General features: G+C 37.0%; 1 protein-coding gene across 1 annotated transcript in view; it reads right to left on the bottom strand.

Moving 5' to 3' along the window:
* Window positions 1-26,088, bottom strand: part of IPO8 (importin 8) — a 43,880-nt gene that overhangs the window by 15,301 nt on the left and 2,491 nt on the right. The window contains exons 2-17 of the mRNA XM_072341159.1: window positions 22,281-22,362; window positions 20,284-20,440; window positions 17,994-18,152; window positions 16,887-17,043; window positions 15,777-15,866; window positions 14,893-14,987; window positions 14,230-14,314; window positions 11,463-11,597; window positions 10,650-10,749; window positions 8,928-9,004; window positions 7,510-7,626; window positions 4,350-4,439; window positions 3,601-3,766; window positions 2,837-2,997; window positions 2,285-2,410; window positions 421-487 (exon numbers count right to left, since the gene is read on the bottom strand). Coding sequence (XP_072197260.1) covers window positions 421-487; window positions 2,285-2,410; window positions 2,837-2,997; window positions 3,601-3,766; window positions 4,350-4,439; window positions 7,510-7,626; window positions 8,928-9,004; window positions 10,650-10,749; window positions 11,463-11,597; window positions 14,230-14,314; window positions 14,893-14,987; window positions 15,777-15,866; window positions 16,887-17,043; window positions 17,994-18,152; window positions 20,284-20,440; window positions 22,281-22,362 — 1,864 coding nt within the window. The remainder of the gene's footprint in view (window positions 1-420; window positions 488-2,284; window positions 2,411-2,836; window positions 2,998-3,600; window positions 3,767-4,349; window positions 4,440-7,509; window positions 7,627-8,927; window positions 9,005-10,649; window positions 10,750-11,462; window positions 11,598-14,229; window positions 14,315-14,892; window positions 14,988-15,776; window positions 15,867-16,886; window positions 17,044-17,993; window positions 18,153-20,283; window positions 20,441-22,280; window positions 22,363-26,088) is intronic.

Raw genomic sequence — 26,088 nt, 5'->3', positions numbered from 1 at the left:
TGTCAATACCTGAAAAAATAATGCAAATTGGAAAAGACTCTTTTAGACAAGCATTATGTTGGCTGTAGCTACAATAAGCATTGCTTCTCCTTATAAGCATATACTGGGAAAATGTATTAGCAATGCATTAAAGATATTGCTTTGACTTACTGCAAAATATTTTTACTTTCTTAATCTACTTTTTTTTTTTTTTTTTTTAATTTCCCCCTCATAAAAGAGTAATTGTAGGCTTTATTCTTTAACATAGTTAGCTAGAAACTCTAATGAGAACTGCATCTTCTGGCTTTGTGTGTTCCAGAAGCAAATAAACAAAGATGAAGTTCTGTCCAGGATGACAGTACTGTTTGTAATAATTAAAGAGGTTTTTTTTCCATGTAAAAACCTATCATCTTTTTCTAAAAATCAGCTCCAAAAATATACCTATAACATGCTTCTGCAAAACGAGGCCGATGATCTGCAAACAAATGCTCTCCAGCTGTTGAGTTATCTGAAATTTAAAAAATAAAATAAAAAAAGGATTTTATTTCAACATCTAGAAAGACAGTAATTTAATAACGATCGCATGATTCTGAAGTAAAGTCTCACTGTTCTGAGTACTCAGCTCTTCAATAAGCAGTATTAATTTAAAACTTGTCACGGCACTTTTCCTTATTGTAAGAATTGTACCTTAAAGGTCATTCTACAGATCCTGTTAAAAACTGTGCCTGTTGTCCTTTTCTGTATAGAATGCAAAAATGCACTGTACTCAGACTGAGGTAATAAGGCCTCAGTCCAAATTCTTTCTTTGAAGAAGAATGGGTTGAAAAAAAAGAAAGGAAGTGATGCTTTTGCTTAAGATCTATGGAGAGCTTCCCAGAAGCCCAGGCTCGACAAAAGGGAAACATGTAGAATTTGGGAGAATAAAACTGCGCTGAAGCCAGACAAAAGCTATTATGTAGCTATCTGCTGGAGTGGGCAGTTTTAAGCTGAGAGGATAAGTTATTCAGCCTTGTTGTGTTAGAGAGAGAGACTACTTTTATGAATGAAATCAAATTAGGAGAATGATATGGCCACACTGCAAGCCTAAGTAAAGCCTCCAGTGTAGGCATCTCGTAGTACTGCCACTAGTCATTCATTAAACATGAAATCTTGCAGGATGTCAAGCTTCCTGCATTTCCTTCCAGCAAAGGTCTTAAGTATGTGATCACAGATTCATTCACATACCTTCAGGTGACTGATTCAGACACATGGCTTAGAGCTGATCATCCTCTAAGCTCTCTGCATAGTTAACGATAAAAGGGAAAGGAATTTCTAAGGAGTTTTCAGCCTCATTTATCATTTGTATATCATTTATATCACTTCTAAAATGATTTAAGATCCCGAGGAGTGCACTCTGAACAATATATTAGTTTGCTCTTCACATAGCAGAAAAACAAGCTGCTAAGCTGATACCATAAATACTCCAAACCCAAAGGTTTTCCTAGGCTAAAACCCAAAGATCCGCTTCAGATTACCTCTCTTTATGCTCAGTTTAGCTACCAGATTTCATTCTAGATTTCAAAAGACCCAGGGGGTTCTTGTAAAGGAATAAAAAACATTTTCAAATCCAAAGGAACACAATGGTCACACAAAAAATATTATAATGAATGAATTTCTCTAATTATAAGCTTCATAGTCAGAATTCACATTGGCAATAAAACTTTCTCATTATAAATCAAAGGAAGCAAAACAAACCAGGACAAAGCACTTTTTTTTTTTGCATTTTTGCCAGCTGGGCTCAGATACTGACAGACTTTGTCTCTTTTGCCAGTCACTGAAGTCTTTCCTACCTCGGCCAGCTACAAGCAGAAACAATCCCTTTTTTCTCTGAATATATGAAATGTAGACTTGTACCACCGCACCAAGACCAACTCCTAGTAATCCTATCCAAGAAACTGCTAGGTGAAGAACAAAATATGAGTCACCATTATCAAAGTTACCCATATGCAAAATATTACTTCCTAACAACCATTTAATGCTCTGTAATAACTATCCAATGAAGTATGTACCAGAATAAGGGCTGAAGATTTTACACCCAGGATATAAATTTCCTGTAAGGTTGAAAGTGAAGCTGAACAATTAAGAAAAGACAGAAGTAATCTGTTTTAAATTCAGATTTCTCAGAGGTCACTTGGTACTAATTCACCATCCTCCTATAGTAAATGTTCATTCATGTGCATCAAGTGATGCAACACATACACAAAAGTGCTTGTTGTCACGAATGAAAGGCATGAGGGAACAGCAGATGTACAAAAGGAAATCTTACCTCCTTGTGATCTTCTACAACTGTTAAGATAGTGTCAATAGTGTGCAAGATACCCATGGCCATAACTGTTTTATCCTCCACTTCCTCATATTCCTCACTCTGAAGTACTTTACCAAATATTTCAGCCTATGAAAAGAAAAAACAACCAATTTGACATTCGAAAGACAACTCACATTCCTCATTTTTCATGTAGAAACAAGATAGCTAATGCAAAACCAGCAGCGCCCTATCTGTCGGTGTTGAAAAATATGCTTCTTAGTTTCAAAAAATGAATACAGAAAATGAATTGTTTCTTGAGAAGTCTGGTTATTTTAAAACATTTTACATGTTAAATAGTCAAAACTTGACTCATTAAAACCACGGGAAAAATTCAGCATCTCTGAAAGCCTCTGAAAAGGTTTTAAAGATGCTTCCGCCTGAAAAACAAACTATGGTGAATAACACAGGTGGACCTTCACGGGGATTATTTTAAACAGTGTGCACTTCAATAAGAAGTTTACAAAACCAGGCACATGCTTGTGACTGGACAGTACCTTTAGTATTGTCTCTTACCAGGTGTTGTGTCATGTCAACAGCGATGGTAGCTACTTCCTGACTGTACTCACAGATCATCTTCTGGATTACATTTGTAAGATCATCATTTTCTGTCTCTCTAACAATGTGCAAGAGCTCTTGCATAACTGGTCTTACGTAAGGCTTCACATATTCCTTAGCTTAATAAAAAAAGAAGTTAAAATTAAATGAAATCAGCTATCATTGAACACAAATATACTCAAAACTGCTAGATAAATGACCACTCTCAAATGAAGTAATTTTAAAAGGATTAAAATTCACGCATACACAAACAAAATCAAAAAGCCCTACCCAAAGCACTTACAGAGCACATAACCAGCAGACTAACCGAATAAATAAACCACACAGACTACAGCCATCTACAAAAAACATACACTGTTTCAGAGGAATGCATGCCCTCACACACTAGAAGCACTCACTCTTAAATATATGCCATTTCACTTCATTAATGAAAGAAAGACACTATTTACTTTATCAAGAGAAATACTCTGAAAACAAATATTTGTGCAGAAACCCAACATAAAAAGTTGACATCAGAATTCTGGGATGTATACAGTAGCTAATGAGTAAGTGAAGCTGTCAAAATATGATGAAATGTTCCAAAATCTATGTCTTCAAATGGTAAAAATGTTTAGATAAATCTGCACAAATCTTACCATCGTCAACAAAAATAAATAAATAAATAAATACAATGCAATTGTTTCTTGGGAAGTACATGCAATTGATGAATCACTGCAGCCTACCTTGCTCCTGGTGGCTTATTAACATCTGAAGAGCTATGGCAGCTTCTACCTTGACAGGCATTTCTTTATCATCAATCAGGCTCTTCTTTGCCAGCTCTACTGCATTCCTCAAGTTTAGCTCATTGTGAAAATTCAAAGCACTGAATGAATGAAGTACCCAACAGGACTGCATGAAAGGAAGCAAAAGCAAGTAAGGGACTACTTTTGACTGCAATGTATTCACACAGTAACGCATAACAGTTTTTATGGTCAATTAATTCTTTATTTTCCTTCCCCAAATTCCAATAAATCCAGTGGGCACAAAATTGGCATTTACAGTCCTGGTCCTTCTGAGAAAAATATCAGAAAATAAACAAAAGAAAACTAACCATTTGTTTATGACTCATGGGCACTTGTGGATTTTGTTCAAGCTACAACCGAAACTCTGTGAAAATTCTACCTATTTCTCAGAGCTGTCTAACAGCTGTAGTTATTGAGATACTACTGAAAAATAATCACAAAACGGTCCCAATCACTGCTCAAATTCTTCAGTCTGACTGAGGATGTAAACAACAACGTAACAAAGACCTTCCTACAATGCAGTTAACTGAGTGTTCAATTTCTAAGTCGAAACGCTGAAAAATTACTGTACAAGATAGCTATTTGAAGTTTTAGAATATATTTGCTTTACTTCTTTCACTGACACTCAGAATGAAGTTAAAGAAAAGAAACACGGCAAATACTGGAATTGACATAATTGGTGAACTTACTCTAGCTCTGAGGTACCCCAGGTTAGACATGAACAGTGGAAATACGTGATTCTGTAGCATCAGCTCCATTTGATCCTTGAATACACTTTTCTGTTGATGAAAAGAAAAATACATTTTGGAGACCATTCTTTTCATATATTCAACTTTAGTCAGAAAACCACTTTAAATATCTTGATATTTTGAAAAATACAATGATTTGTCTATGAAGCACATATGAAGAGCTATGGATCTTCTATCTTTAACTGGGCAAACCTCAAGTTCAAAGCCAGGTAAATAAAAAGGCTGTATATATAATCCTCAACTCTACATTACTTTTTACAATACTATACCAGGAATTTTCATTTTCTTAAAAGCACTGTTTCCAGTTCATTTTTATTCCTAAACATTAATTAGGATGAAGAACCTGGTACTTTCAGTCCTCCTAGAGCAGAGTGTAGATGTAGCTTATGATAAATCAAAATTTAGTATGAAACAGATCCCAGATTCAACTGACCTGCCATGACTATAAGCATTACAGCTAATTATTTTACACATTACAACAGCTCACATATTTTTGTATATTCATAAATACCACTTTTAATATTGTTATTGGTGGAAAAAGAATTCCTTTATGATAGAAATTTCTTTGTTTGGATACAGATAAGTAGTTGAAACCATTTTTCAATAGTCCAAATATGGCAAATCCCAAGATATTCACAGAATGCCAGAACCAGCACCATGGAGACTGGGGACTTTCCTAGCACCTACAGACCCAGTATATTGTAAAATAAAATAACAGAAATAATAGTGGGGCTGTGTTACCATTTAAAGGAACAACTAAGTGGATAAGAATAGTTGAAAGTGAACATACAACACTAAATATATCTTAAGTGATCAGACTTCTACTCCATTAATTCATACACCAATTTTTCCCCATGCAGGTTCCCAAACCTTAAGAGAGGCAGATGAAGAACTGAGAAGAGGAAAAAGAAAAAAAAAAAAAAAAGAAGAAAACAAAAGAAAAACTACAGATAAGGGAAAATAACTTTTCCTTGTGCACACAAGTCAGAGGTTTGCATGCACTCAAATGGAGAGTCTGTGGAGAACTAGGGGGATAAGCCAGAGTCATTGTCTCTTTGAGCAACTTATGATCAATGTCTCAGTTGACTCATCAGAAAGAAGACAGTTATAAGTTAGTACTTTATGTAGAAACAGCTCATGGAATTTTTCCATCCGCCAAATCCCGAACACAAGATACTCAGAGTGGAGAGAAGATTGCCGCTCTGGGGATTACTACTCTTTTATACAATATAAACTCATGCTTCAAGACTGAAAATTTCAAATAATAGCAGCATAGTGGAATAAATTTCTTTTTTCTCAGGACAGAGATAAATGAAACCCCATTCAGCATGAAAGGCTTCTCACTACATAAAGAATATTCTATTCTTTGTTATACTCTAACATGAACAATGGCGCTTATAATCCAATATATCTTTTAAAAAAGCCCAAAGTTACTGATGTTTCAGGATCTCAGTTTCAGATGACGTATTGGTACACTGGTTAAAAAAATATACAGAGTATGTAAGTAAACCGTTCTTTGTAACATGAATCAAAGAACTGTTTAGGTATGAAAATACCACTAGGATCATGAAGGCCTACCAGCCATCTAACAACACTAAGTCCACTAGTAAAAAATGTCCCTAAGTGTCACATATGCGTGTTTTTTAAATACCTCCCTGGACAGCCTGTCCCAATGCCTCACCATCCTTTCTGTGAAGAAATTCTTCCTGGTATCCAACTTAAATTTCCCCTGGTGGACTTAAGGCCATTTCCATGTCCTATCACAAATTATCTCAGAAAAGAGACTGACATTCACCTTGCTACAGTCTCCTCTCAGGTAGCTGCAAAGACTAAAGGTCTCCCTCCTAAGCCTCCTCTAAACAGTGCCAGTTCTCTCAGTCACCCCTCATAACTCTCATTTTCTAGTCTATTCATCAGCTTCATTGCTCTTCTCTGAACATGCTCCAGCAACTCAGTGTCTTTCTTGCAGTAAGGAGAACAAAGCTGAACTCAGTGTTTGAGGTGCAGTCTCACCAGCACCAAGTACGGAGTGACATCACTTTCCTCACTCTGTTGGCTCCACTATTTCTGCTGCAGACCAGGATACCATTGGCCTCCTTGGCCACCCGGGCACTTGGCCAGCTCACCTTCAGTCAACCAGCATTCCTCTTTTCTCCTGGGCACCCTTCCAGCCACTCTTCCCCTAGCATTGTACAGCTGCATTGGGGTTGTTATGACCCAAGTGCAGCACTCAGCCTTTAGCTTTGCAAGGCTTTGTATGAAGAAACCTACTGCACAGTGAGATAACTCACATAAAATACATTTTTACGTAATTTAAAAAGGAGTCTCGAGCCTGCATTCTCATTCTGAAAGTGATAACTTTTTGGCAGTTACTTCTGAGGCAGAAAGAGGGTGTACTTGGACTCCACAGCCTACAGAAACAAAAGAGAAATTCTGACTGATACATAGGATAGAAACAGGGTGGGTTTATTGGGTCTATTCAAATTTGTGGGTCTATTCAAATTTGAAAGAAAAACTGACATTGTGAAGATACTTGTGTATAAAAAATGGAAGAAGGATAGAAATTCTTATTTCTGCTTTTTCCATTTATTTGGAAAACTCCCAGCTAAATGATAAAATACATCTAGCGTACAAAGGCTGTAAAGCTAGACAAAACATTCCTACAACTACTGCTAAGCAAACATTTTTCTGAGACCAGGAGGAGCCCACAATAGTGCAAGCTGCTGGGAGGGGTTTTTAAAGAATAATAAGCAATGTTAATGATGAAATACATGTTTGTTTTTCTTAACACCCTTCCATTTTACTAGTAAAGCATGAGAAGACCAAGGGATGGTTCAGCGGGAAACAAAGTGAGCCTTGGAGAAACTTAAGAACAAAAATCAGCATATAAAATGGGAATAAAAAAAGCCAGCAAAGAACATAAATATTTTTAAAGAAACAAACCCTCCAAATATTATTACACATTGAAGTCTTTCTACTGATTTCAAAAGCACAGTTGTGGGCTAGATAGACTTTAATAAGCTAACGCATTTTATTGGAAAAATGGAACTGATAGTAAGAATTGCAAACATAAACGTATTTTACTTATTCACCCACTTACTTTCAGTAAAATATCTGCTAAGGATCCTATAACATGCAAAGCTCCATCTTTCTTCCTTGGATCAATGTTTGGTTCTGTCAAAATCTGGTAGCAATATGCCATCATTTTTGGCAATACCTGCATACAACAAAAAAACACAGAATCTCCTTCTGTCAGTGCGGTATCTAAATCAAATTATTTTCATAGCATTCAGTTTAAAAAAATCATATGACTTTTCTAAGTAGAAATCTCATCTTAATCAAAGCAATCAGGAGGTACTATACGTAGCATCTTCCCAGATTTAAAAGATTCCTTTTCCAACTTTTCATCCAAGCTTTACAAAATTGAATTCATCTCCTTGAAATTTCGTATTAGTGACAATGATTACAGTATTTTTGTTGTTCTGAGGCAAACCAGGAAAGGTGAGGAAAAGACAAGAGGTTCAAACAGTACTTCACAGATTTTTTACCCCCAATAACTTCCCTTCTGGCTTGCCCACTAGATATATAAAGGCATGCATGCACGTACATATAGCTATGAACATAAACATATTCAAGAGCAGCTTTGACTAAAACCTCAGATTTATTTTAACCCGTCAATCTTGGCAATAACTACTAAAGTCAGCTAGATTTGGAAAGGTTTCTTGGCAAAATAAATTGCTTACTGTGGTTTCCACCGACATTATGTGCTTTTCAGAAATGACGACGTTTTGACAATTTTGGTACAAATTATGAAATTGAGAAGGTCAGCAGACACAGATTGATTTAACAACAAAGAAATAAAAGGTCACAGGCTATTTGGTCTGATACAAAGACTACACTCTTTTCTGAAAATTCATTAAGAAATCAAGCTCCCCGTTTTACTGCATGTGAAAATGGTTGCCAGAGAAGTCAGTAGTCTGAACAATATGCTTTCCAGGGCTAGGCTGAATAATTTGTGTAGTATATATCACTGTAAATATAAAAAGATCTATAGAAAACTTATGTTCTCATTTAAGTTATGTTCTCATTTAAAGACCGGCTCCATGAAATTCATTTTATTCTTCCTAATTTCACTGTTGTCAACAGGACTTTAAATTGCATCAGTGAAAATTAACAAGGATTAGATTCACTTGTGCTGCTGCTACACATTGAGAATCTCGAACAGCCAAGGCAGAGGCTGTTCATAAACATGGGAAACTATCACTACATCAATTCCAATTTGTTATATCAGGCACGTTAATTTCAGAGCTGTAAGAGGAAACCATTTATTTATTTATACTTACATATTTTAATTCTCCCCAGTTTGATAGACTAAAGCCAGGAATGAGTTTCACCATATATTAGCCAGTAAATTTTTCTGAGATGCTTCCTATAGCATCTTCAAATGTAAGGGAAAATAGCATTTTTAAAGAAACTGCAAGCAAAAATTAAAAAAAAAAAAGAAAAATAATACCGTACCTCCTTTCTCTTCTTTGCTGCTGTATAAAGGAGATTCTGTGCTGCTGTTGTTGTGGATGCATAATCCTCAAATACATCTAGCGTTAAAGATAAATTCATAAACTCACTTTCTGATAATAACATCATAAAATGCTGATAAGCCACTTGAGTTTGTAGGTCATGACTGCCTTCAACGAACAGTTGAAGAGTCAGACTCAAGCTCATGTCACCCAAAAGAACATTTATTTCTTGACTTCCTAATCTACTGACCACTCATCACTCCCTTTATCAAGATTGCATTATTTACTCATTAGTTCTTTTGAGATCATGCATTTAATGGATGAAAAATTGTTTTATATTTGCTGGTTGTTGCTTGCTTTTTTTTTTCTTGCATTTTTTTTTTAATCAAAACCGCTATAATAAGAACACCAATGCATTCCAGTGCCATCTGTACAACATATGCACACAATTTTGGCTTGATTTTATTGAAACCTCATGGGAAACTCTTTGAATGTAAAAAAATCCTTGGATCTGGTGTAGTTTAAATCTGCTGAAAGATGAAGCTTTTCAGCTTCTTTCATTACAAGTAAACCTTCTTTAATCGTACTAAAAATATAAGTTATATATTGAAAAACAATCTGTGCTGCCAAACGTGTTCTAATCCAAACATCCCTACATAGACTGCATTAAATAAAAGGATCTGGAAAAATAACCTTAAAATGTGTTTAAAATTACACGTTAACTTTTCCTAAGATCTTGAAGATAAATCAAGATTCAGAAATACTACCATTCCTGTTGCAAATCTAAATACTTTTCACTAAATTTCACTTAAATGTACATTCATGCTTCTGTAATAAAGTTCAAATCTGTTTTTAACTCTCAGCTACAGATAAAAATAGGGCTCACTGCTTTCACAAAAATAACAGAATTTAGATACCAAAAAAATCAGCTGCACATTTGTATCCCTATCATCTACACTCCGATGATTAACTGCATCACTTTCCAAGGTTGCAGGGTTGTGTGTTTGTTTTTTTAAGTATTCTAGGACCTTTTACACAAAATGCAGTTAATTAACAATTTCCAAATGCTACATGTCTCTGTGGTGCCTGGCACACTGGAATTTTCCCACTAAATTTGCTCTATTTTTTTAACTACCTTTTCTCTTTTTCAATGATATTACTCTTTTAACAAGACTAATTACTATAAATTAGTCCAACATGTAGTTCCAGAGATTTTTTCAGCGTGACTTCTGAAAAAAATAGATACATCTAATTGCTTTACAACTTAGAAATAACAGTTGGCAAAAGATACTGAAAACAAGAACAATTTTCAATAGAGAAAGAGCAAGTCAGGCCTCTTCTGGTCAAAACATGAGCTGCAAGAGCTTGCAGACAGCAGTCATGTTCCCAGTTCAGGATTCTAAAACTGGCTTTACAAGGAAAGCAAGCCAGTCTACTGACTGCACTGAGCACATTTGAAGTAGAAAACAATTTTTAGAGAATTAATTTAAGAACAGGAGCCAAGTGGCCAAAACTCACTCGATCTGCCTTGTAATTACTGGCCAAAACTCACTCGATCTGCCTTTTAATTACATATTGGTGAGATTTATGAAACAACTTCTCTTCTTCCTTTTGTTCAGGACACTCATGAAGACAGAGACATTACAGCTGCCACACTATATGTGGGATTACAGTATACAATTGCGATGAAAACCAGAAGTAAATTCTAACTACAGATGGTTACCGAATTTCATGCGGATATATTCATATGGATCTTCTTGCCACAGCTCTTCATCCTCGTCTTTGTAGCACATAAGGGAGAATATCACTTCTTCTGTTATACTCTAATGTTAGAGGAATCAAATGCATGTAAGTACACAGAAAATCAAATTCCAGTAGATTCTCTTTTCCTTTTGCAACAGTTACAGACAACAGTAATTATATAATCTAACTTTATAATAGTCACTACCACACACAAAATATACTTCAGTATCTAATCTGTAAGCAACAGAACATCACGCTCTGCAGAAGGTTCTCACAGATACAACACAACGTGAGAACAGGCTTCAGAATCCTTCTCTATAACATTCATGGGATTAACAAATTTATATTAACTAGCTTGTAATGTGGAGAAGAGAGGTATGAAATTGCTTTTCACTTGTTCTTACATCTACTTATAAAATACATCCTTAAAACAGTTCAGCTCCTTTATGGTATCTTTGGTGACTGTCTGTGCGCTACAATCAATTATAATTTCCAAATCTATGGTAATTTTTTCACACTAGCAACTAATAAAAGCCAGAACTTTGTGTCAGACTTCAGTAAAACAAGGAATTTATGGAACAGAATCTTTAATCGAGTTGACAATATATACAATAAAAGTTAGTCAGGATATTGTAAAAAAGAACTGCATCAGTCTGGAAATAGTTCGTTTTTTTATTTTCTTGCAATGTTTGTGCTGCATGAAACATTCATGAGACCTTAAAAACTACAGAAAACTACTTCTTTCATCATTCTGACGACGTGAACTGTTTCTGACCGGGCTTTATGCACTGACCTGTATGTGTGGCTTCATTTGCTTCCACGTTACAGAGTGAATAACCCCTTGGTTCAGGTAATTCAACGTTTGCTGAAGGACACGTGGTGCAACATAGTCCTTTTGTCTGTATTGATCTAAGATTCTTAATAGAACCTAAAGAAATAAAGAATTGGTGTTATTAAATGAAGATGGAAAACTAGCCCTCACGCATAGACATGCAGGGCACCTTTTGAGTGAATTTCAGCACAGACCGATCAGTTATATGGCAGAAGTTCTAGTGTCAGTAAGCACTGTGATATCCCTGATCCAAAAGTCAGAAATCACTTAAACATTAAGGACCTATATTTGCAAGCATTTAGGTACATTTACCTTTACACAGGATCCATCCTGTGGTCACTTGTGATTGTAAACCAAGGATATGCATCAGAATTCACAGACTCACAGTTTACACAGGCCTCAGACAAATTTGGAACAGATACCTAAAAGGTGCAGTGATATTTTCAAGCCAGCTGGCATCTAAATCTGTTACTGGAGTTTGTGTTCATTTCGAACAGACAATCCCCCAGAGAAGCAAAATGATTTTGGAAGAAGAGTGATAATAATAGAAATACTAAAATAAAAAAGGAAATTAGGTTAACACCTAAATCTGTGAATCAGGAGATGAAAAACATCTTAGCTTCAGTTGGTTGCTGTAACTATCAGATAGTGTCGTGTCAGATAGTGTCATATAACATGCTACCACAACTCTGTAACACAATGCTCATTATAAAGGCTAGCTTCTAAGAAAAACCCACAGTACAAAGCCACTACTCAACATTAATTGCAAATGAACTATTGAGTGTTAGTAAACGTAAAGAACAGCCACACAGACAAGCAACAATAAAAATCAAGGACAAAGCATAACAAAAGAGCTGAATCGTGTTTTCAGAAGAAAAATACTACTTAATAATTCTTTACAATACTACAGTAAATCTTATTTTGAACATAACTCCTTCCCTTAGGGGTACTAAGTTTGATCTTATTCTCTTTTACAATGCAGTCCTCGAGCAAAGATTGGCAATATCTCACACAGACTCCAACACAATGTCAGCAGTTAACTGAAAAATATGTAACAAAGGCTTAGTAATGTAATATTCACAATAGCATTCTTACTAGCTCTGCCGTGAAACGTGACAAATCAGCATCTATGAGTGAGAAGTGAAAGAAAAATGCAGACCATCCAAGACCATTTATCTCTCAAGTTAGACTGCTCTCACTCTGATGCGCATCCTGGTCTTTATAAAAGACATAATTTTTAAGTATTGTAAATGATCACTGTCCATGGAAGCCCTTTTCTCCACTAAGGAATTAATCATTACAAAGAACATAGAATTTACATTCAACTGCTTCTCCTTCCTTTTTATTTGATACTTAGCAGTCTCCCCACAACCATCCTTTAGTTCTTATCATTCACATATTTACACAGAATTGATACACCAATGGATAAATTGTTTTATTCTGTCAAACTGGATGGAGAAAAGTAATTGTTTTTGCAGACAATTCTTTTATTTTGAAATAATCTGAATCTGACTTAATTATTAGGCGTGGTCAATGTGGGTTCATGAATGCTGCCTCAATAATTTGATCTCTTTCTATAATAAGGTCATCAGCTTGGTGGATGAAAGGAAGGCAGTGCATTTAATCTTTCTGGATTTTAGTACGGCCTATGATAACATCCCTCACATCATCCTTATGGATAAATTGTCCAACTGTAAGATAAACAGCTTCACACTACACCAGGGGATGAATTGGCTCAAAAGCAGAGCTCAGAGAGTTATACTGAATGGGTCGCTAGCAATGTTCTCTGGGGCGTACGCCTAGGGCAAGTCCTGTTAAACTTTTAGCAATGATCTAGATGCAGGAGTAGAAACATGCCTGAAGTTTGCTGAGAGGCCTGTTAGTGTTCAAAAAACATCCGGGTAATGCCCTCAGTAACATCTCTAACTTCTGGTTGGCCACGAAGTTGTCAGGCAGTTGGACTAGGTCTCTGTAGGTGCCTTCCAACTGAACTGGAGCTGGTCCAGAAACATCTGAGCTTGCAAACCACCACTCTTTGGACTTCCAAGCACCCAATTGCTATAGTCACTTCCTCAAACTAGAGAGATGCTGGAAGTCCATCCCCAGAGGACAACAGGTAAGCTGGCACAAAAGCATCGAAAACACCTGAAGGCAGCGCTTCTCTTCTGTGTTACTTTATCAAAACTGAACCATCTCCACAATAGCGTGTTAGACACAAATAGTTAGCATTCCCCAACAATAACAATTTACTTGTCAACTGTGAATACACGTACTGTTTTCACAAAAGATGCTAACCAGGTATAAAATATTGCTATTCTCCAGACACTTTCCAATTTGATCACATCCTCATGACATAAAACAGGACAGATCCCAGTGTTCCTAAGTTGTCAGCAGCAAAATCACTTACTAATGAGTGACCAGATAACACATCTATGAGAAATCATCATTTTTTTTCTGTTATTTACGCATGCCGATAATGCTGTTTGAAAAGCACTTGCTCTTCTCAAAGCTTTCCTGCACAGTTTTTCCAAATTGCTGGACATTTGTATATTATAACTCAGTTAAGTACGGCACAAAGATTTCTCAAGAATTTCTCAATCGCTATAATGAAAAATGAATCTGATTCCATTCAGTTTTGCTTCATGAACTTCAAGACCGGAGCACGCTATTGGAAAACAATACCTTTGTTTAGCCAAAATGACTGAATTTAGAAACAAGTTGTACTTACTTGTTGTATGCCCACAGCATACGTTTTTAAAAAAAACTCTGAGAATTCAAAGTATTCTTTAGTTACATTTCCCGGACTTCCATACCTTTAAAATAAAGAGAAGACAGATATTTACTTACATTGCAAAGAGCCTCCTGTGTCACGAAAATAAAGTCTTTTCTATAACAAATGACCTCGAATATCCTTCCATCCCCAACAAATCCTCTCCACAGATATTCTACTAAGCCATTATTTCCTACATAATGCCTCACTTCCCTTTTCTTTTCTTAGAATCTCATACAGTGTAATGCTATAGTCAAGTAAATACAGCTGCACTGTCGCCATAAGCTCTGCAACTTCCATCTTTTTGGATTTCTTTTCAGATCTTTCCCTGCCTTTGTATTCAAGAATGCAAGCAGTTGTAGATGGATATATTAATAAAAAGAAAAAAAAAGAAGAAAAAGTACTTTTCCTTGCTAGTTTCTTGCCAGGTTAGAAAGCCAAATAATCTCACTAAGTGCTCAAACCATTGGCTGTGCCAGTGCAAGGCAGAGAACAACTGTGGGAATATCTCTTTGGTGACTATAAGCTGTTAAACCAACTCAACTGTCTTCTCTAACTGTAGCCAAGGAATGTCAAAGATTTGTAATCCTAATCTAGTTTTTCAGCTTGTTAGTTCATTACCGTTCAAAAAGACGAGCTACAATATGTAATGCCCATTTCTTGCATTTCCACCACACCAGCTCTGGTCTATCATCTTCATCAATTTGCAGTGTCTCCTATAAATAAACACAAGAATTCTGAATTAGTTTTGTGTATTGTTGAGATAAATTACTTTTTAAATATTCCTTACTGAGTACACTAATAGAAATCCACAGCACTGACTAAAACTTTAGCTGTGTTAACAGTCCAGGAACTTTACATCATCTCAATTAGTACAAACATGTATGTGAAATACCTGTGCAATGCCCATACTTGAATGTTCAAAATGACACATGTTTAAAGAACTGAAACTCTCGGACAGACTTGAATAACACACAGCAGTGTTCAATTGTGCTTAAAAATTAAGCAAAACACTACTCCTCCAAACTCATATACCCAAAGCATCCAGTAGTGCAAAAGCTGTTAAAAATCAGGTTTCAAAAACAAGGAAAAGACAGTTATTGCCATACATACATGCATGCTCACACGTTTAACTACTTGCTTCATTCTTCTTCTAGAGATGTAGAGGTTTGATGAAATAAAGAGAGAAGCAGAGACAAACACTGGTTTTGCAATGACCTCTTCCTTCTTGAGAGAAAAAGGCTAAAATAATTGTAAGCTTCCAAAATATCATGGACTGGAGTTTTCATATTATCACAATCTCAGATCATGAAAATCTGACAGCTTACATGATTCTCCTGCACTTCTGTGGAAGGACGCTTATTTTAAAGATAAGAACCTCAAATAAATGACATCTTACAAAACAAAACAAAGAAAAGATGACCACACTTACAAAACTTTTACACTGCCTGCTCCTCAACTGACAACACACAAGTACAAGAGGTTTTGGCAATACTAAACCTTACCGGAGGTACATTTCTGTCAATGATGGTACGGAAGATCTCCATCCACTGAGTCATAGTCTGGTTATTCACCAACTGGAGTGGCAACGCATACTGACATTAAAAATAAAAATAAGACTTTCATGAATTTCACTGATTATTTTTTTTCTCTGAAGTGAGTAGGAGCTATTTCTACAATAGCTACATTTCCAGGAGGATGAGGTTCCAAGTAAACTTAAAATTTATTTAGATATCAGTATTATTTCCAACTCTGTCCTTCCTGGTACAACTTGCAGAGTAACTTCTGACTACGTTCTATTTGAGAAAAGTTCCTTGGGGGGTCGAGTGCTTGCTAACTCTTTCTGGCTTCTCCTCTTAGGGAAACCAAAAGCATTTCATTAAGAGAAAATTTACTTCTCATTACTGCCTGGCTACTATCTAGTAAATTTTTCTTCTCTAATAAATCCAAAGCAGTGACGATATTCAGGAAAGCACTTTTTTAAATAAAATAGGACCTTTAGATCTTTTTTTAAACCTTTCCATCTAATAACAAATCATTTCAGCTATTTTTTTTATCCTTCAGCAAGGTCTCTCGGGCTGTGCCTGATGTAGGATCTTGTTTTGTTTCTCATTTTTTGGAAGTACTTCTTCACCAAACTCACCCTTACAACAGCCAAATACATCCCTGAAAACACATGCGCCTCAACAGATAATTTCTTCCAAATATTTAGAAGATAATGAGAGAAACACCACCTAATGAAGTGCACTGACTGGCAATCATAATACAAAATGTACTACTGCCATTTTCAGAGGATAAACAGCAGATTCTAGATACTCACTGTTTATATCAGATTAAGCTTAACTTTATAAATATAGAAACAGTTCTCCAGCAAGCTTACAGACACGATGTGCAGAAGTACTTAGGTTCATTAAAATTTTAACACTGGGGATTATGTGACCAGTTTTTAAGTAGACAGATCTATAAAAACCATGTTTTTATAAAGGGTATTTATCGAACATTACTTCTCCCATCCAAAATGGTAATTTTACTCAAAGACAGCCACGAGTGCACAGAAGTGGACTGTTGTACCCAGCAGTATAAAAGTTCTGTTTTTTCCATACACAGATGCCAACCTGAACAAGAGCATAGAAGATTTTTAAAATTTGTTTCTGAAGAAGCACAGAGTAATGGGAATTATCAGGCAGAAGCTGGATCATTTGCTGCTGAATACGAGGCAAAAATATCTGCATTGCTGCTATGAGAGGATCTCGCTCCTCTGCTTTCTTGTATCTGCAAAGAAAAAGAATGTTGGTGAAGGATCTACATGCTGGAGACTCTCATGTCTTCTATTCACCAATAATTTCATTACTGTACCCTAAAACAACTAAATTCCAGCATTCACTGATTGATTCTCCCTCCTCCAGCCCCCATCTTACAATTTAAACTAATCATACAAAATCACTAACATAGAGAAATCTCTGAATAGAGAAATAAAAAAAAAAACAACAAATGTTCCCTTATATAAATGTTCTTTGCTACTGAGCCATGAGCTCACAGCAACAGGGACCTGGTTTTCTCTGACATTTGTAACAACGTCAAACCAAAGTTGGGTTATGAACAAATAGGAGTGAACTGCCACTGAAAGGCAGTTCCTTTCCTTTGTTAAGATTCTCTCTTTCTCTATTTACATTTCTTTTGTGCGATTTATATATATATTCCTAACACCAGATTTTTTTTTTCTAAATAAGAGAGCTCACTACACCGCTGCTAATTTATGCTTTCCAGATTTAGACTATCAGAAGGATGGTACAAATAACAACACGCAACAGGACATGTGACAGACAGTACTGTATTACAGCACACGAGTAGAAAATTATTTGTATTATTTGTACGTCCAGCATTTGGGGAATCTTCAAACAAAAGAAGTTATAAGCATTTAAGAAATTTTCACAGCTAGGGTAAATCAGATCAAAACAACAAAGCCTCAAGAAAAGAAAAAAAACTATCACTAAAGTCATACAGGTTATTTACTGCTGGAATCTCTGCTTCCAATTCACTGATAATATAAAGATGATGAAGCCTTCATTTATTTGCAGGAAAGAATGCATATGGCAATTATTAAATATAATTCTCCATCTGAATTCCATGTAAAGCTGCTACTGCTTTTATGAATGTCATTCTTGGTAATCAGATGAGAAACAAAGTACCGTGTCCTTGTCTAATGATGGACATCAACTTACTCATAAGTCTTCACCAGCTGATACAGGCACAGGAGGCTCCCAAGCCAGCTCCCACTGTTCTGAGACTGCAAGTAGTAGCCTATCTTGTCAACGACCGCTGTCCAATGGCCAGGAAAGTCATGCTTAATGATAGCACGCAGGCACATTGTCAGCTGGGCTCTATGACAGGAGGGAAAGAGAAACAAAAGAAGATAAGATTAAAGCACAGTGTTTAATATTAAAGCACAGATCCCAAATCTTGGTTTAATGGCTACAATATATATTGCACCATAAGTGTTGTGCATATTTTGATAACTCTGAAGGAGCTATGGGAGATGACACAAGAAAACAAAGAAAAAAAGTCCCAGAGGATTTAACTTTAAGGAAGAAACTAATTTCAGAATATTTTAACCACTTTTCTCTGCTTCTCCTCACTCTCCACAATCACCTCAGCTAGCTTTGCATTTTGTAAATGAATGGTTATACTTCCCCCATACCTGCAAGGTTGAAAGCATCCACAAGAGAACAAGTTTGTATGTTTTTAATTAAACAAAACTGATTTGTGTTATAATCCAAGCCAGAGGTTCCTCATCAAATAATGATTTCCATGTGATCTTCCAGAACAGCACTTCACAAGTTCTGAAGCATACAGCAGAGTGAGATGCTGTATTGTCCCTCTCCCTCCATAGCCTCTTTGAAGCCACGCTGTGGCAAGACAGGACTCTTCACTGCCTGAAGTGGGGTACTGTGACTGAAAAGTTTCAGAGGCACTACATAAGAAGCTGTACATGCTCTTGGTTCTGCTAAGGAATAAAAATTTGTACTAAATAGTTCCATTTATATTTATCTTTTCTTGCAGTCTATAGATACAGAGCTACAAACACCAAGTAATTCAAACAGAGGCTCTCAGTCCTCTTATATTTTGAGCTTTGTACAAACTGACCTTCCTCCTCAAGCCTTTGGAGTTTGTCCCTGTTGTTGATTTGATTTGTTCTCCTCCCTTGTTCTCACGAGCAAACAGTGAAAAATACTGATATCACAGCATCAGACTAGTCCCAATAAAGTTTCTTCGCCATTTCTATTCTCTGACAAATCTAGAAGTTCTTAGTATTTAGAATCACCCTATTCCAGGTGAACTTTCTGGGAGTCAGTTTCAACTGTTCTTTTAGGTGTAGACAAACATTGTAATGTCAGAACATTCAGAATACCACGTTATGAAAAGATGCATGAACTAGTTTGCAAAAAACTTCTCACGCTTCCATTATTCTGTGTTCCTTAGTACAAACTCAGCTTTACTAACTATGATGAGATGATACAGTAAGCAACATGCCCTTACTGAACTATCACAGAAACAACACGAGCTTCCTTGTGCTGTAGCACAGCCTTGACAAGGGGCTCTTTTAGTGGGGGTTCTAAACATTAAAGTCAGAGGCTTCAGAAAGCTGAACAGCAAACAATGTTTTGGTTGATTTTCTTGCATTGGTGCAGGACCATTTATCCCTACACAATTCCTGTTAGATGTCTGTCTAATGTACTCATAAAGATCTCCAGTGACAGCAATACTATAGCATCCTAACGTATTCCTGTATTTCATCATGTTTCTTAATCAGTGTTTTTCCTAATCCTAATTTTATTCCACAGTTCATCACTTCTCTTCCTGATTACAACTACTGGCAAACGGTACATCTTCAGGAACACAGACAGTGAAATGGAAGAAGAAAGGCCAGGAAGATTATCATCTGTTTCTCAAAGATGCACATCACAGCCTAACCCCTTCTTATCAGCCTCACTGTAATCAACATCATGAACAATCATATACTGTAGCAAATCTGTGAATTTTAAGTATTCTTCCAGTAAAAACAGAACAGCATTTTCTCATTCTTTTAACATCTTAAAATCAAGAATGTCAACATACATTTAAATGCTAGGATTGCATTAAAAAAAATGGGAAAGTAACTGAGGCAAGAGCTACTAGGGAAAAAAAATGGGTTTTGAGCTGTAATTTTTGAATGGGTAATTGTGTATTATTGTCATCAATACAGTCTGCTCTGAATCAGCTGTACAGACAGGCAGCCATTACAAGACACTTCCAACTATACCATGAGGGAATACATGACAGTGCACTTAGCAAGAGCTGACACATTTCTGAAAAAAAAACAAATGCACGTGAACACACCAAAATTGATTATTAGTATTATATTTTCAAAAGAAGCACTGACTTCATTTCCCAAGAGACTGAGATTTTCACATTGGGACTGATAGGTCTGAAAACCTGAGCAATAAAAACACCGCCTACAAAACATAAGAGTACCTCACTAAGTCAGGAGAGCGAATTATTCCTTCTACAATGTTATCGCGTATCTGCTGACGGTCATTTTCATGAATGTTGAATGGAAATACTGCTTCTCCAGGAGGTGGTTCACGGTCTGGCCAGTACTGCGTCACCATGTTCTTCAGGTAGATGGCAGCTACGTATAAGAGATGTAGAAATAATAGTTTAAGTTTAATACTAAAGCATCTCTACACTACTGCGCTCAATGTGTAGTACAGATGAAAAGCAGAACAACTGAAGACCTCTGCATAGGTTTGTAACAATTGTAAGAACTAAGAGCAGTTGAGAACATTTTTACTCACATCTAAAATAACTAATGAAGCTCAGTAAGTGAAGCTTTGGAAAGCTCATGTAAACAAATCACCGTACACACAGAGAGAACACTCTGCTTGGGGAAATGCCCAGTATGAAACTGGCACATGGCCTACCTTTTATTCAGATAGAAATGTTTGTTGTGAATTCCCTAAGCTTTATCTCACTGCTAGGATTTCCCATAATCCCTCAGAATTGTTCCTGTCTGTCTCATGTGAAAAACCATGCAAAATAAAGTTAATCTTCTATTGAAAATAAGCAGCACTTATGCCTCAGTATTGAAATGCCTGTAGGCATTCTTTAGAAAACATAGGAAATACGTTATAAGACATTAAAGTAGCATTCTTAATAAACTCTTAGCCCTTTATGACTAGGGCTTTGAAGTACGAAAAAGACATTCTTGTGTCCAACTTTTTTTTGTCATGACAAATTACAAAGTGTGAAAACATGCAGTTTGTAAAACATTATATGGGAAGAAGAGGACAAACTGTTCTTTGACTATTAAATGCCAGAGTAGTAAGGCAAAAAAACAAAAAATAAACAAAACAGGTCCAGAAAGATCAGACGAAGACTTTAATTTACTTTGTCCATAGGTCTTAATGTTACACAGATTCTCGGCTGTTTACAAAACCTTAGGGAAACCCGGTGATATACAGATTTAATTTGAATGTGCTTTTCTAATTTGATAGCTCTATTCTCTTAAAAAAGAAACCCACAAAAGGAAGCAACAACAAAGTTTAAAGAAAAATGGTATTTTTTTTTCCTGAATGAGGGACTAATTTATGAAAATGACCTTATGGAGTCCAGATTTACCACAGGATGGTTTAAAAATGCCATTCAAAGTTGGATTCTCTTTGAAAATATACAAGCCAGCATGACAAACAGCCTATGTCAGCATGCCTCAACACACTCAGGGGATTAGTAGGATCTGTAAAGAAAAAAAATACAACCAACAGCGGTTCAATGAGAAATGCTGCTCCATAGGATAGAAAGAGAGCTGTGAATGAAACTGGACTCATCAACTTCTTGGAAAAGTTGAATATTTGGCAATCTGTAAAAAATACTGTAGAACGGTTGTCAGAGTAGACTGAGAGGATTTAGAATCTCTTTTTACACAAATGTATACCCTGCAGTCAGCTGCACTGCTGTACCTGATTGCCTCACCGTGTGTGTGTTATCTTCCCAGACATGCTCAGACTACAGATATATAACTTACCTTAATGAGACCTTCCTTCATTTTTGTGAGCAAACACCACAGATATGGAATAAGCCTATGAGGCTACCCTTGATCTACAAACTATATTTTCATCTTTCAGTAAACTTCACTTTTTCAGGAAAAAGGACTCTAATGGAGAAACATTGCTCAAATGAGATCCATATTTTCTATTTATTTATTTATTTATTTAGCTTGAATATCTTCAGTACAAGCAGAAATCATTCTCTTCTTACACCATTATTGCAGTAATCCAGTAGGGATCACTATAAACACAGGGATGTAAGAAAAAAAAGCAGCAAAGATAGGAAAGTTTCTATGCTGATCCTTTCCATTTCCGTGTTCAGAGCAAATATGAACTTGCTTACATTCCAGCAGCTCAATATTCTGCTGAAATTACTAACAGACCAAATTTCTACTGAAGGAAATTGAAACAAGGATTTCATCTTACCTGCTTGGCGCACTGGAAACTCAACTTGATCTGATACTATGATTTGCAGTAGACTTGGAGCAAAATTGATGATCTTATAGGACTGAAATATACATAAAACACAGTTAGCAAATCATTGTTTAAAGAAGACTGTATTACCAGTTGCTGAATAAGAAACAGAAGCAGGGGATTTTGTGGAGTTCTTTGACTCTCCTCATAAAATGCGAAAGGTTTTAGTACAAGGATTTACCCAAATCAGCAGCATTCTAAATAATTACTTGTAAAAGCTGTGCGTATAACAGCACAGCAAAGGAATACGCAATGTGACTTGGATCTCTAACTGAGATTTGTGATAATGAATGTTTAAATAATTCCGAGAATGCATAATGAGACTCAGCACAGATCTGTCCTTGAATTATTTAACTTATCCTCATAAGTCAAACAAGCCACGTACTTTTCAGCATTATTTCAATGGACTAGATGCGTAGTGCACCATAACAGAAAAGAAAAAGGAATCATCTTTTTAATTAAAACCAAGTGTAGACAGATAATATTTCAAACCCCACAGCTTTCCTGGGAACTTAGCAAACGCTACATCAGCCATGCAGCTGAAGAATTTCAAAGAGAAAACAATGCTCACTGAACTTCTGAGCAAAGCAAGCTAGGTTTAAAAGATGTGAAAATCTGATAGCATTATACTGCTGCCATTCAACAGGGGTCCTCCGAAGTGAAGAACTGTTGACTCAGCATGGTGCAGCTACTGCTAAGCCTTGGAAACATCAGTAGTTAGCAGTAGGTCAGATCTTTCATCACTTGGATCCATGTGTTTGATGTTCAGAGAGACATTTCTTGGCGGCTAGATGACAGAAGCTCTCTTTATTTCACCTTGTATCGTGTTTCTTGCCAACCAGAGTATGTCTGGCAGTCCTGTGGTTACTTCTAGAGCTGGGCTTTAAGTACGTGTATGCTATCTCCTCCCACAGACTTAGCCTCATTCAAAAGCTGTGACACAAAGGGATGTGTTCTGCAGTTCGTGCCCCCGATTCCTTAATTGAACATTTCCATAATGAGGTAAAATTACATAGCTTTCATGATACTTAAGAGTAACAGCAGCAGCACAAGTCTGTCTTTCAACAGTTTTGCTACATCACCTAACTTTCTGACCCTCGTTTCTCTCATGGTAATGACAGCACAGTTCTAACCTGCTCTGTGTTCAGAGAGTCATTTGATGTTGGTGGAGTAGCCCGAGATCGTAGATAAAAGCGGCAATGGCAAACCAAAAGCATACTCTCCCTTTCCTGTACACTTTAATTATCCAAAAGCAATGCTCGAGGCAAAGGAAAAGGAGCACCGTGCAGGCCAGGAGCTACATTTATCTATAGATACACTGAAACACCAGCTTTCAGGGCCACCTGGCTGAAGTACCCCAAGTTCCCAAACAAGTGCACTGGAGCCCCAAGGGCAGCCTTGTGTTGGCTGGCAGCCACCACCCAGCAGGGCCCAGAGCTGGCCCACTCTGAGGTAAAACAGGCCAGCTCCTCTTACACCTGTCAGCTCCAACACTGCTCACTGGTGCTGCAGCAAACTCAGTCAGGAAAACCACGAGCTGCTTGTAACATTTGGAACAGAGGACTTCCAAAAAGCTGCACACAGCAACATTTCTCCTATACCAGCACATTCTCGCTGGTTTGTTGTGCTCACTGAGATCTTGGGATAGACCCACTCCCTCCCAGGCTCTAAATATCATATAGGAGGCAGCTGAAAATAGCAGGTGAAGCTGCAGGTGTTCTGTCAACAGCAGCACAGCTGTCAGGTGGGAGCTCAGTACAGGGAAGAGATGAGACTGTTTCTTCTGCTGGGTGAGCACAGACCACCTCAGGTAGGCCACAACAGCGAGATGCATAGTGGTGAACAACACACCCTTCCCTGCACCTCCGCACACAAGTAGGGCACTTCAAAAAGGCTTTCTGTCCCTCCAGCTGTAAAATCAAGCTACTACATCTTCATTTGCAAAGATGAACACGTACGAGAAATGCACAGCTTGAATATCCATGCAATGAAGTGCGTGCAAAAGATTATTTTAAGGCTTCCATGCAATTGATTTGAATGCTCATCTATCTGGTTTACTAAGTTCTATTTTTGTTTGCAATGCTCTTCAAATGCGTTACTTAGAAACCCCATCAGTATTTGTCACATTGGGCATACTTTTGCCATTGCTAATAGCATTTTCTCTCATTTTTATCCTGGCAGTCACGTACAGGTTATTAAAACAAACTAGGACTTCAAAAGATGCTTCCTTCTTTCCTTGACTACAAGCAAAGGCATCATTTTGGGAGATGAAAATGCACATGTGTAAGAACCCCTACCTCACCTTCTTTCCTCTACTACCAAAATCATCCGGTGTTAAACAGACTCTGCTTCCTACAGAACTTCATGCAAGCCGACTTCCTCATCAAGTCAGTCTTCACTACAAATATCCATGATTCTTCCCTCGATCGAGGTGCTCAATGCTGTGTTCACAGTGGCCCTAAGACTTCTGAACGCTATGGCAGCCAATTGATATTCTCACATTTCTTTCTCTTCTCCCAGCACTGCTTCTCAGTTCCTGACAAAGCCAAATTCTGCAACTCCTTAATACATAAACAAGCACTTGTATTCCTGCCATTTCATTTGTGCTGTCCCATTGTCACAGGCCAAAGAGCTGTATTGCAGCAGGTCGAGCCAGTGAAGATGAAAGTTTAAGAATCCCTTAGGTCCACGAGGCAGACCTAGAAAGGATAATGCCAAAGAAGGGCATTATGAACAAGAGGGTGTGGAAACTGAGCATCTTTCCCTGGTATGGAAACCAACTGTTCTAAGAAAACAGTGTGATTGACAAACAAGATTCTGAAGCACAGGCCAAACGCACAGTGACAGAACTGAAGAAAAACATGGAAAAATGAAAGAAAAAAAGGGAGACGGAGAAACGTGTACACTTAAGAGAAATACAGGCTAACGGGGAAATGACAACAGTTACAAGATGGAGATTACTGACCTGACTGGCAATCCCTGTTCCAGTTTATCAAGGACCACATTTTAGACAACTGCCACACTGACATTGGTGTTCAGGTCACTGAGGGAAATGAGGTTCGTTCATGACTCAGAGGTAGCAGAGGAGAATGATCAGAAATAACCTACAAAGAACTGAATTATCTTTGGAACTGCTGCAACAAAAATGGAATGGACTAATAGGACAAAGTACACGGCCGTACATTAAAGCAGGAATTTCTCCTAAAAGCTTGTGGCTCGTTAGTGAGGAACAGGATAACAGGACCCTGCTTTATTACACGATAAGAGATCATTTAAGTGCTGAACATGAAGAACATAATTGTAGCTTTAGGATAAATGAAACGAGGTATCAGTGGTGGTGAGCATGAGACATTCTGACATGCTGCAAACACAGATGACCAGATTGCACAAGGAAGATTACTTCAAAGATAAATGCGGAGAAGAGCTGTTCTCTCTTGCTATTCAATTGCAAAAATGCAAAGGAAATACAGCTTGAGGCCAGGAGAACAAGCTGGTGGAGATCAGCCTCTAACAATACATCAGAGTGGGTACCAAGAAGCCTATTCTAGTTAAGGAGTAAGATTGGTACAGATCGATCTAAATGGACTATAAATTAGTTTAGGATGGAAACTGACATTTGTCTCTAGCTGCTGGAGGAAAAGAGTTGACAAACAGCCTTCCAATAAAGATAATAAGGGCAAGAAAAAGAAATAGTAACTTTAAATGGAGTATTGATTCCATTTCTTAAAGCAATTAGATGATAATCCAGAAGGCAGAAAGC

This window comes from Excalfactoria chinensis, chromosome 1 (genome assembly GCF_039878825.1).
Source record: "Excalfactoria chinensis isolate bCotChi1 chromosome 1, bCotChi1.hap2, whole genome shotgun sequence".
NCBI classification, from domain to species: Eukaryota; Metazoa; Chordata; class Aves; order Galliformes; family Phasianidae; genus Excalfactoria; species Excalfactoria chinensis.
The sequence above is the reverse complement of the archived record's forward strand: the minus strand, read 5'-3'. Positions and strand labels throughout refer to the sequence as shown.